A 12,613-nucleotide genomic window follows, 5' to 3' on the forward strand; every position below is an offset into this window, starting at 1 on the left:
TTTATACGAAAGGACTATATTTGTGAATTTAATTTTTGTAAAATAATTTAAAATTTATGTTAACGTCGTGGGTCCATTGGATTCTTATTTTTCAAAGATTGAAATATAATAAAATGAAATTCATTAATCCAGAAACTATTTTTATTATACTTTTTTTATATTTTGGATATTTCTATATTTTTAAAACTAATAACAGGAATTAATAATCAGTCTCGCTTTATTTAAAATACAGTAATTAAAATAAAAAAATTAAAATAAAAAAAAATACAGTAAACAAAAACAATATTAGTAAATTTTTTCATATTTATTGAATTAATTGGTGAATAGGAGGAAGGAGAATGAGTTAATTTTAAATTAAAATAAATTAAACATTAGTGTAGTGTAAAGATATAAAATAAAATGATAAAATTTTAGATAAATTGTAATAAACTTCCTATACTAAATAAAAATTGATATGAGTTCAATGGAATCATGATGAGATTAGTTGAAATTAAATTAAAGATCCCATTTGTCGGCGGAAGGTAAACGAATTAACATACGGATCCCTTTTTCGCGAAAAGTAGATCTACGGGACGAGTCGATTCTCGACGCGACGGTCTGGAAAGTTTACTAAAATCGGGGGCACGCGGGACACCGCGCGTTTGTATGCGGAATAAAAGAATTTATTTCGTTTCGAGGCAAAACTAATTTCGTGCGGTGAGTTGACAGTGAATTAATTAGGCCGCCAATGTGTGTTGTTCGAAACGGATAAAATATCACGATGTGCGAATTGTCCGGCGAGAATATCGCAAGTCTGGTCATATAACTGTTATATGTTCAAAATATGATAAACGACGAAAAACAAACCGCAACTTTGCGAGGCGGCGTCCGACATGCTCGCTCACGTTCCACAAACGACGACACATCCAGGACGCGTTGAGCTTAATGATATTATCGTTTTATTTTCCATGCATCATTACTCGGCTACTATTTAAGCATGTTTTCTCTCAAAATAAACGTTCAAGAAGGAGCAATTATCGCGGACGCACGATGTTTTCCGATTCCCGTGGCAGCTGGAAAGTTCTGTGGTTACGTACACCGTAAGCTGCGGATATTTAATCTCAGAACTTCTAAATTAAAATACTTTTGGTCAACAACGGTCATCTGTCTATCTGTCACGCGATAAATACTTTGTTGTTTTATTCTCTCGGCTACAGTCTCGATTAGCAGTATCTTTAATCAAGTGACATTTTCTATTTTTAATACAAAGTAATGTCGTTATCGACGAGTCTTCGGGTAGTTATGAGAATGCGTCTCTCGTTGCACCAGGATATAACCCGAGGTTGAGGACTGGAATCCTCTGCGTGTGACGTTTGTAGAGAGGTTCCCGAGTGCGACGGCACCCCATGTGAATCGCCAGGTTCAATGCCGCATAATATACGTCCCTATAGGGCAGGTGGTACTTGGCACAAACGCGAGTATACAGACGCGCAAGGTAGACTTCGATGTGACATATCCGGCTGACAGTGTTGGTGATGCTCGCGAAGGGTCCCGGCGTCTGGTTTACGATTTAACAGTCGACAAGAACTCCCCGCCAAACGATTCAGAATCCTCGACTCGGAAAAACGGAGAGACGTCAGTCGGTTCTTCTCGCTGTAGCACCCGGTTTTTCTGGTCCCGCTCTCTTCAATCTCTTCCGTCCCCCACCTACATGTTGTCCATCTGCCTTTAAGAAGGTAACGCACGAATAATGGTTCCCGCTTGTTTGGTCCTTTCGTATTGCTTCTCTCGTTTTTCCCTCAGTGAACCCGCACGCGTCCTATCCACCTACGCGTCTTTGTCCTCCATTCTCAGTTCCACGAGATGCTTTTTCGCCGACTGCGAAAAAAAAAAAACGGATGAAATAGGGCGTCGTCCCGAGCGTGGCGACCAGAGGTCCATTGTATCTCGGGCTAACTGAGTTTGGTCTTGTTGATAATTTGATTGTCGTAGCCGCGCGACTAGTAATTTAAATCTGCCCATTCGCCGACTATACGACGGAGCGAAATACTACTGTGTCTCTTGATAGCGAATTATGTCGTATTGTATGTCCCTCGGAGATATTTGCGGGGAAACGATTGCGTAAAGTACGCGCGAATTACACGATTATACGATTTATTTATTATATTGCACCGCGTATAGGCGATAAATCTATTTTATCTCTAACTTTGCCCATGTTTTGTGACGATTTAAAATATTAAAAAACCTGTTAGCGCGTGTACCTTTTTTTTTATAAGGAGTCTTAAAATCACTCTCTGTTTGTCTTATTTTTTTAGTATTTTATTTTCAAAATTAATCCTTAATACACAAGATGAGTCATTCGTGTTCTGCATATTTTTTTTTAACTATCAAGTAATTATGTATAACATTTACATACAATTTTTTTTTAACTACACACCTCAAGCATGCTTTCTAAAGTATATGCGTAAAAATCACTTAATAAATTTTTTTTATATTTTTTAAAACGATGAAAAACTTGAACGATTCATCATGTGTAATAAAGAACCGGAAAGTTGTGTTTAAGAATTAATTAAGAAAAAAGTCTAGGATTTTTTTAAATGCAATTTAATAAGAATATGAATATTTTTCATTTATAATATTAAAATATCTTCACACATCTCATTAAACCTTGTCTTAAGATAAAATATTAGTTAAATCGAAATAAAGAGTAAGAGATTTTATATGAGCGTATCTCAGGATGGAAATTTGATTTATTTTTGCATAAACAAAAGAATTTATAAACGTATTTGGTTTTGATTGATTGAGAAAACCACAAGGAAATGAGCTTCGTTAGTTCCTGTTGTAAGATTGTGTCGTTGCTGAGTTTTTTTCAGAATCGATGCTTACTCCGTTTCCCTTTCTCGTTGTTTCTCATCCCTGATAAATCTTCCTCTCTAATATACTGAAGAACAAACGGGAAACTTCATTGTAGTTCGGCGTCGATGAGAAATAAAAATAATGTATATGCATGAATAATGGAATAAAGATAAAAGTTCGCGGGAAAGATGCTCTTTTACGAAGTTTCTTTTACTAAATGAGGCATTAATAACACAGCTTGAATACTGGTTACGGTTTTCCGCAACTTGATGATGTATGGACTTTTAGTTGTGCTGTTCACGTTTCTCGCAAGATAATACGATTTTTACGCGCGAAGAAAATTAAAACGAATCTCGTAGTAGTCTTTTCGTCATCTCTCGCTTATTTGACTTCAGCAATAAATTGGTAACGATTGACCAAGCAGAGAGTTTAATTTCTTCTTCTTTTTCTAAAGGTGGTGTGCAAAACTCGTTTGACATTTGCAGATATATGTAGCCGTTTCGATCTCTCGTTGATTATTGTAAGATTATTGAGTCGACGACGATAATGTTTCGACTACGACGCCGTCGTGGAAATATTAATTCCCGGCGTAACGCATGATTTATTGAGTATAATACTGACGCAAGACCATTCCTCTAACACCCCATAATTATGACCGATAGCCTTCACGTGCTTACCATTTTGCCTCATGACGTTTGCGTAACTGAGCACTGTATGCACTGAAGCTTCCGGTATCTTCACTCGCGTTGTGTTGTACATGACTTTACAGAGTAATTTTCTTAATCTTTGACTATAATAATTAAATTTGAGTAACATAGTTGTAGAATTCTCTCATATCTCCTTTGACTCTAATTGTATTTCATTATATTTTATATGGCAAGTTTTTATATGGCAAAAAAATGATTAACGTGAAAGTTACCCCTCCTGCTCCGTATAATGTTTGACGAGTAAATGCTTGACGAGTGCCATCATAAAATACATGTAATTGTTTTCTGCGGTCTGACAGACGCGAGGGAAAATAACGGCAGATATCGATGATGCAGACAGATCGGGAATAGAAGCTACGAGAAAGTAGCAGCTATGCGAATGCATTTCGAAAGGCATACCGTTCGAAAGTGACGACAGGCTGTCGGCAGGCCTAGAAACAATGTAGGTACGGTACACCTTTAAACGGGCGACGAACGAACAGGCGATACTGCACGCGCTTATCGCGGCCACACCTAATCGCTCTGATTACGGCGATCTTGTGCCCGGATCTTTAAAACCCGGTTCGCCACTACCTCGTCGCTCGTCTGTGCACATTGCGCGAAATCCCGTGTAACGCTTATTAACGAGAGTGCATTCGCAGATTGATAGTAATCGTGGCCGAGCGGGTCTCTTGATCGCGGCAACTGAAGGAATCTCCGATCTAGCCTCTTAATCCCAATAGGAACTAATGCGTAATGATTACGCAATGACGCAACATACTTAGATTAAATTATTATCCGTAAATCCAGTTATTCGGCAAGAAAATTTGTTTACGTAATACTCGTGTGAGGTGCGTGCTTTAAAAAATATTTTATCTTTTGTTCAAATATGTCTTAAAATGGAGCTATTTTTCTAAGTGCTGGCTTTGAAAAAATATTCATAATAATAGACGTCATTTTTAAAAGTTACACGGAAAGAATGATTTTGCTGAAAGATCTAAAATATTGTTGGGTACAGATTTAAAAATAATTTTGTTGGAGATGTATATAAATTTGAGTTCTAGATTATTAAAATTTTTTACAGTTTTACTCATCATTTTTTAGTTTCCAACGTAATTATTTTTTGATAATTCAATAAAATTATTTTCAGATATGTCAGTTGTGTTCAGCAAAATTTTACATCTTTCTACTTCTAAAATCATTCTTTCCGTATAAACAAAAACATTTTTCAGATAATTGGACATTTTGTACACCGAGAAAAAAATGTTCTAAATTTTAATAAACATTTATTTAATTATTATCAATTAAATACTCTTTATTATCAATAAAATTATTATCAATAAAAAAGTGATATTTAAATAAAAATAATAATTTTGTCAAATAAATATTATCTTCATATTTAATAAATATTCAGTTGGTACTATTTAAACAAACGATTTATTAAAATTTAGTACAATTTTTTTCAGTAGGATATTATTGGTGTGCACTGTGCCGGGGTTAAGGTCTAAGTATCGAGCCTGAAACAGCCGGATCTACGATCCGCCAGGATCCCAGTGTCTACGAAGTCTCCGTTTCAAAGTCGATCGGTGCGCATGCGCACACGCGTGTACACGTACGTACACGCGTATGGATGTGTTATCCTCGTGCACCGATCGTACGTATACGTGGGGAGGTAGAATGAACAGCTTGGAGTTCGCCGCCCGAGAGAAAGTGAACCAGTTGGCGGTGTTGGCGAATTTCTCGTCGTGGCGAAGTGAACAAGCGCACGATGTGTGCCTGCCTGCCTGCTTACCTGTTGCGAACCGGCAACCATGCCTCGTCGCACGTCGATTATGCCCGCGCCAAGCGATTAATTGAGAACCGACCAGCAAACGATTTTTGGGGAACCGCCTTCCTTTTCCGCGCTGGCGAACACCAAGCCGGACGCGACCCACCGTTCTTATTAAACGCGGAAAGCGAACGTCTGGTTATGAACGACGGCGGCCTGCTATTCCGCTGATCGTGTACTACTTCTTTTAGTTCTACTTACCTGCATAAGCATGAACTATAGTCTTCCCCAATTGAACGTTTTGGGGAAATTGGTACAAAGTTAAAGACACGATCTAAAGCCTAAGAGCCACGATGCTAGAAATCGTTTCGAGATCTCGGACGGAGAAGGAATTAATCAATCACGTTTGAACAATTCGATCACACGACCAATGCAATTAGTCAATTCTTTCTCCGTCCGAGATGTTGAATTAATTTTTAGTATTTTGTAGACACAACGCTTAAGACACACACGTCATCCTATAGACCGGTATATATTTTTTTTTTCCATTGGTACCGGTTCGCGGATCTTTGATGAAATCAGTTGTGATATAATTGCAGTATTCAATGATCGTAATTGACATTTGTATCTGACAGATCTTAGACATGCCACGTGATCTGACAATAAATAGCTCAATTGATCTGATAATAAATAGTTTTAATCAAAGTTCATGCAACCATGAATGTGGTTTATATGTGTAAGCACATTGCGCGGAGCTTATAATTTTGTTTAGTTATTTAATTAAATAATTTTTTTGTTGCGATTAACGCTGCCGCAATGATATTATATATACAGCCGCGCGAATTAGAACTATGGCGCGTGTCGGTTGGTAACAACGACAGCGATAGCAGTAACAGCAGCTGGTTTGTTACATGTATTCAGGGTTAACGAACCGAAAATACGTTCCTATTTTCCTGCAATCGCGATTGCAAAATGATTGCAAAACAGCGCGCCCCAGTGCGCCCGCACTCGCGGAATCGCGCGCGATATCTACCTCCAAAAATTGGAATCAGAAATCAAAGTGGAACACACGCTTTCGCCTTTATTTACCGAAGTAAACGGAGGAAAACATGAATAAAGATACTGAATGCAGACAATTGAAGCGTATCCTTTGTAAAGCGTCCTGCAACGTTACAAACGCCTGTGAATGAGAGGAAAAATATTTTATTTATATACCGTTGGAAAATTTGTGTTAAATTTGATATTTCATGTGTCCACTCAAATTTATGTGTTAATTTAGTACAAGATAAATACGTTAGAAGATAATAAAAGAACATCAAGTATTATTTAAAAAGATAACACAAAAAAGTAAAACTGATACACTTTGTAAATAAACCGTAGAAGCATATTTTTTTCCGATAAAATTTATGATGTGTTGAATATATATTTTTATATATATTTATGAATATATATTTTTTTTTTCATCTTAGAATTTACATTTTAAAACACATTATTTTTATATTATTTGTTTACTTATAACCCATACATTCTGTTATTTTGACAATAAAAAATATCAATTTAATACAAATTATTTAAATAATATAATCACATTAAATTATTACAATACTCGAATATGTTAAAAAATTTAATATAAAATTTTAACAAGGATTCGAGATCGTTTATAAAACAAGTACGAAATGTTTTTTATTCTATAACAATAATAATTTTATCGAGTGCAATAAATAAACAAAAATACTGCGATAAATAAAAGCAGTAATAATTGAGGAATGTTATCGTAACTCTCGATTGCTTTTATTTACGAATAAACATTTACTACAAATAAACATTTTGCTACAAAATTTACATTTATGTTTATTCATATTGTAAAATGCAGATAATAATTCTCTTCTTTTGCTGATGCGTCATATTTCTACCAATTTAGTACATATATTTGTTATTCAATAATGATAATTGCCACGAAATTGCAATATTTATGTGACTGGATTTAAGAACGGAATATAATTCAAATGTTACCTGAGAAAAGTATTTTAAAAAAGTCTTAACTGAGAAAAGTGTTTCTCTCGCTATTCTCAATTCGATGGAAGGAATATTTTCAGGTGTCTTCGAAATATCATAGAATAGCCATCTTATAGGAGTGAAATATCAGGCTGCGATGTAAAATGTGTATACTTGCGTAATCGCACGCATGCACAACATTACAGTGCGCAACACGAATTTCTTGCTTTTTCATTCGTTCTCGATCGCGTGCGAGAACAAAGTGTTTCTAAACAGAAACGTCCATTTTTCCTATTTGGAAGAACACGTGTCGGAATATCGTTTCTGTTTCTCATAATCAAGTTGTTAGCGTCATGTTAGTGATGATTCACGATTAACTTGTTGTTAGAAAGTAATCAACGTCCCTGTCGAGAAGTCGATGGAATTATAGCACTATATAGCGATAAACGATTGATAACATGGTGGCTTGGCGAGTCGGGGAGAAACGCGCATTGTTGCATGATTATGATAAGAAGAAATTTCACATAAACACATAGCATTTCGCCTATGATTAATTAGTAATCGAAATGTATCAGCAGTTAGCGAAATCGATAGTCGCGCGAGATGAACGAGAGAACAAATAATTAATCATGGATAACTCGCGTAGACTGAGAACTAAGATGTATGGCGGGCTATTGTTAACGCGATGGGCTCAGAAATTCAATTTTGGTAGAAAGCGGGATAAAGGGTCGCTGCCGCCGCCACCGACGCTGCCATCGGGGGTGAGAATACGATGCGTAAGAGAGGGGAATCAGGGGTTGTACTCAGGACATAGAGTTATTGACCTGCCGACGAGAAGGTTCTCTTGTTCGGGAGGAATGGCTGGCAAGAACTTTCTCGAGGTCGTTTGCGTGGCGCACGAGACGTCTCGTTGTTGAGGTAGAATGTAGAAAAGAATCAGCCATTCGCTCTTTAATCGATAAAGCTATACACAAAGACTTTATACCCATTTATGTTTTGAATTTTTTGTATGCTACGATATGAGCTACATTATCATATTGTATCAACTATATTACGTTTATGTTCTTATTTTTCCCCGATGTTAATCTTTAATCTTTAATTATGTTAATACGGATGATCACAGCACATCTCAGGTATAGTTTTTCTTTAAAACTTTGTTCTGAAAAAAGAAAAAAGTATTGCCCAGATACTCAGAAGATTTGAAATTCATTATCTTTATATTCCTCTATCTTGTAAGGGAATAATTAATGTAAATTTAACTACACTGAGAAAAATGTCTGGTTGAAAATGGATTAGAAAATTCTAATCATATCAATGAAATTTCTCTGATTATTTTAACTAGAAGTATAATAAAGTTAATCAAAAAATTTTGATTGATCTGTTCATGTTAAAAAATTCCTTAATAGCAGATTCTTTTTCAAATGTATAACATAATACACTAGTAAAAAGTGTAACTATAAATTAAATTTTTTAAGCATCCCATCTATCAACTTGTGCATTATTAAATCTACCTACTTAAACATTGTGTGTTAGGATTGCAAATTTAAAATATCACCTCCCAAGTCTAATACCATCATTCATTACGTTTCATAAATAGTCTTATAAATGAATTTGATCGCGGACATTAAAATCTTTTTTTCTCTGAAATCATCTTTTTATCTTTTCTACCTTGGTATTTCCTACTAATGAGATTAACAGCCTGCATTGATATAGTAATAAATGACGATGAAACTTCATTTCGACGAAAGATTCTTTTTTAAAAGAAAATACTTTGTTCTATTAACATTATATGACAATGTACGTATATTGACGATTTTTGTTAATTTTGAGAGTGTTCTTCTAAGGTTCCTTGCTGCGTGTGTCTTATATCTCCTGTCGAACCGCCTGTTGAACAGTCTTTGCCCTAAAAATATTTTCTCATATTTAGGAGACTCGTGTTTTTAAATAGATTCGTTATGCCATTCCATTCTTTGCATAGAGTGGAAATGTTGAGAATGACGATGCGATTTGATATGTACTTTCAAATAACAGAATGAGGCAGTTATTAGAATAATTAAAACTGTAATGGATCCCTTTATTGAGTGAAAGTGACCGAGCAGGACAACGCTTGATTATTTCGTCGCGTTTATGTAACACGCCGTGGAAATATAATTGCCCGCCGCATTACGCCGTGGGTACCCCTGCCTCATACACACTCACACACGTAGAAGATTTGCAACGACACTCTGTTTGTCATGCAAGCGTAATGGACTTCTCGACCACCGTCTAATACCATCGTTGCTTTTTCTGCCAGCCAAAGTATAACCAATGTAACCGCGAGCCATCGTCAGTCCAAGTTCCTCGACGATGAGGAATTATCGTCGGATCAGTGAAAGCATATCACTCTGTACATACGTAGACACAGATAGAACGCGTAAGAAAGAGAGAGAAAGAGAGAATTAAACACGACAATTGTAGAGTTCATTTTAGATATGCGATCTTTTTCGTAATTTGCATCATTTTGTATAATTTTAAATCTGCGAGTCTTCTCGTTGTTTCGCGAGAGATTTCGCTTTTAGTCATTCGCATTAAATTAGTTGGAAATGTTTTTTCGCAAATTAACGTGGGCGTTCAAGATTTCCCGAGTCTTCCTTTGAAGAAAAGTTTACACGGTTATTAAAGTGTTTTACACGTTAAAAGATTGAAAAGGAAAGTACGTGAAATCACACAGGACGATATTCCTTGTGCGATCGCCGCGGGAAAGAAGGAAATCATTTTTCACCTGCGAGCTCCGGCACTCTCATAACGCGCCGTTATACTCGGAGGTCAATCTTGGTCGACCCAGCGCGCTCGAGTAAACGCGATCTTCCGCGACGCGATTAATTTTCTCGTGTGTCCACCGCACTCGCGCATGTAGACATACAGATATACACGTTTCCTTTGACATGCTTTGAGCCGACGATGAGCTGAAACTGCGTAAACTTCGTACAAATATCGTATTGCATCGCTGTACAGGCGATAGCATTAGCAAATCATAAAGTCTAATGTGAGTCTAATGAGAATCGATGGATATGGCGAGGGATATATAAAAGCGAAATGCTTCTTCTCCGATTGGTAATATGAACAGATCATTAGAGATAAGATGTATTGGTGTATCGACACTCTTGTGAAAGACAGACTGACATTAAATTATCTAAAATCGATCTGCAATAAATGTGAGAAAGTTATCATTCTTTCGAATTCTTTTCTGTGTTTCTATATAGGAAGAATGGTTTTGCTGAAAGATAAAACTTTACTGAATATATATAGATTTAAAAATAATTTCGTTAGGTCGTCTCAAAATAATTATATTGGAAAAAATTATGAAGTGCTATAAAAAATTTTGATATATAGATATAACAACTGGTTTGAATTTTGAAATAATAAAATTATTTTCAGATCTTGCTAGACGATCTAATTTTGCTGATATAGATCTGAAAATAATCTTGATGGACTATCAAAATAATTGCATTGGAAACTCAAAATGATGAGCAATATTTGCAATAATTGCAGATATAATAATTTTTGCTATTTTAGCAACTATTTTGAATTTTCAACAAAATTATTTTTTTTCAGAGCTTACTGAAAAATCTAAAATTTAGCCAAATACAGATCTGAAAATGATCTTGTTAGATCAAAATAATTATATTGGAAATTTGATGAGCAACGTCGCAAAAAATTTTGGTATTTTAATAATCGATTTGAATTTCTAATAAAATTATTTTGATGGTCTAACAAAATTCTTTTCAGATATGTATCCAGTGAGAAAGTTTCTTTTAACAAAATCGTTCTTTCCGTGTGGCCATCAACAACAATGAGAAGCAATGTTTAGACGAAGCTCTTACCGACGATACTTTCCCTTTCCAAGCTATCACCAAGAGACAGAGGCGCGTATGTAAAAGTTACACGCAAAAATCACCGCCCGCCTATCCACGCGATATAATGCAACTCGCCGCGTGATTACGAGATCATGCACCGCAATTTCACGCGGTCGCAAAACATCGCATTTTACGCTCGTCTCTATGCGGGTACGATCGCACGCGCTCGCTTCGCCAATTACGTCGCTCGTTGCTTGTATGACTTGTAAGTTGGACGAGCGATAGGTAATTACGCTAATCGATCCCACGTTCGTATTAACTGTTGTAACACTTTGCACGATAAACGTCCGCGACCGGAATTCTACGACATCATGACTTCTTTAGTCCTCATCCACGTATTTTATCAACCTGAGATTTATTCACGTGGCAAAACATTTGATATTTTTTCGCAATGTATCATAATTTTCTACATTTCTAAAGGTATTTTTTGCGTAACAAAAAAATTTGTGTGTGTGTGTGTGTGTGTGTGTGTGTGTGTGTGTGTGTGTGTGTGTGTGTGTGTGTGTGTGTGTGTGTGTAACAGAATTTAATCTAATAAAAAGAATGTTGTTTTCGGATATTAGTGCTTAATAATATTCATATATAGATTTACATATATATTTTTCAATTTCATAAACTGCACATTGATTTAATTTGTCAGATTTCAAAACGCAATCATAAACTGAATGTAGAAATAACATCATCAATTACATCGTCCAATTAATAATGATCTCAAAACACTATAAAGAATTTATTGCAAATAATATTACTTCAGTCAGGGTATTTATAAATGTTTTTTATAAATCTACATGCATATTACTGCGTATTAATAAATCAAGATTCGATTGAAAACAGAATTCTCTCTCTTATTTCATTTATTTTTATCGATCTAATTTTTATTTATGATTAACAACTTTGTTATTATTCTTTAATTGCTGGCTTTACTTTGCATTCCGTCCATTTATGAAAAAAATAATTAACCTTGATCTTTTTTCTGTTTCAGCATAAGATTGGCGAAAAACCTAATATACAGTTCCTAGGAAATGATGGGGTGAGTAAAAACAATGTGTTTTTTTCATGTTTCCTAAAAATTATATGTCCAATATATGAAGGAATGACATTGAGAATCCGTTGATTGATAATGCGCGAGCACGGAAAGATAACAAAAGATTAGAGATAATCAACGTTTACCAATCGCAAACATAGATATCAAGATTTTAAATTTTCCATTAAAAAAAAAGAAAATGTTTTCCATCTTGTTTGTTAAAAAATAATATATGTATAGAACGCTTGTCAAAATGATAATATTAACTGTTACAAAATTATTACATTTAAAATAAAACTATTACATTTAAATCATCGTGTTTCCTTAAATTGCTGTAACATTAGTACACTGAAAAAAAGAATTATAAAATTTTAATAAATATTTATTTAAATAATACTAACTAAATATT

The 12,613-nt window shown here is 35.1% G+C and overlaps 1 protein-coding gene across 1 annotated transcript in view; it reads left to right on the forward strand.

Annotated features, from left to right (window-relative positions):
* The window catches only part of LOC108690369 (RNA polymerase II elongation factor Ell), a 95,629-nt gene that overhangs the window by 18,128 nt on the left and 64,888 nt on the right, over positions 1-12,613 (forward strand). The window contains exon 2 of the mRNA XM_018197626.1: positions 12,163-12,210. Coding sequence (XP_018053115.1) covers positions 12,163-12,210 — 48 coding nt within the window. The remainder of the gene's footprint in view (positions 1-12,162; positions 12,211-12,613) is intronic.

Source organism: Atta colombica, unplaced genomic scaffold, assembly GCF_001594045.1.
Source record: "Atta colombica isolate Treedump-2 unplaced genomic scaffold, Acol1.0 scaffold105, whole genome shotgun sequence".
NCBI classification, from domain to species: Eukaryota; Metazoa; Arthropoda; class Insecta; order Hymenoptera; family Formicidae; genus Atta; species Atta colombica.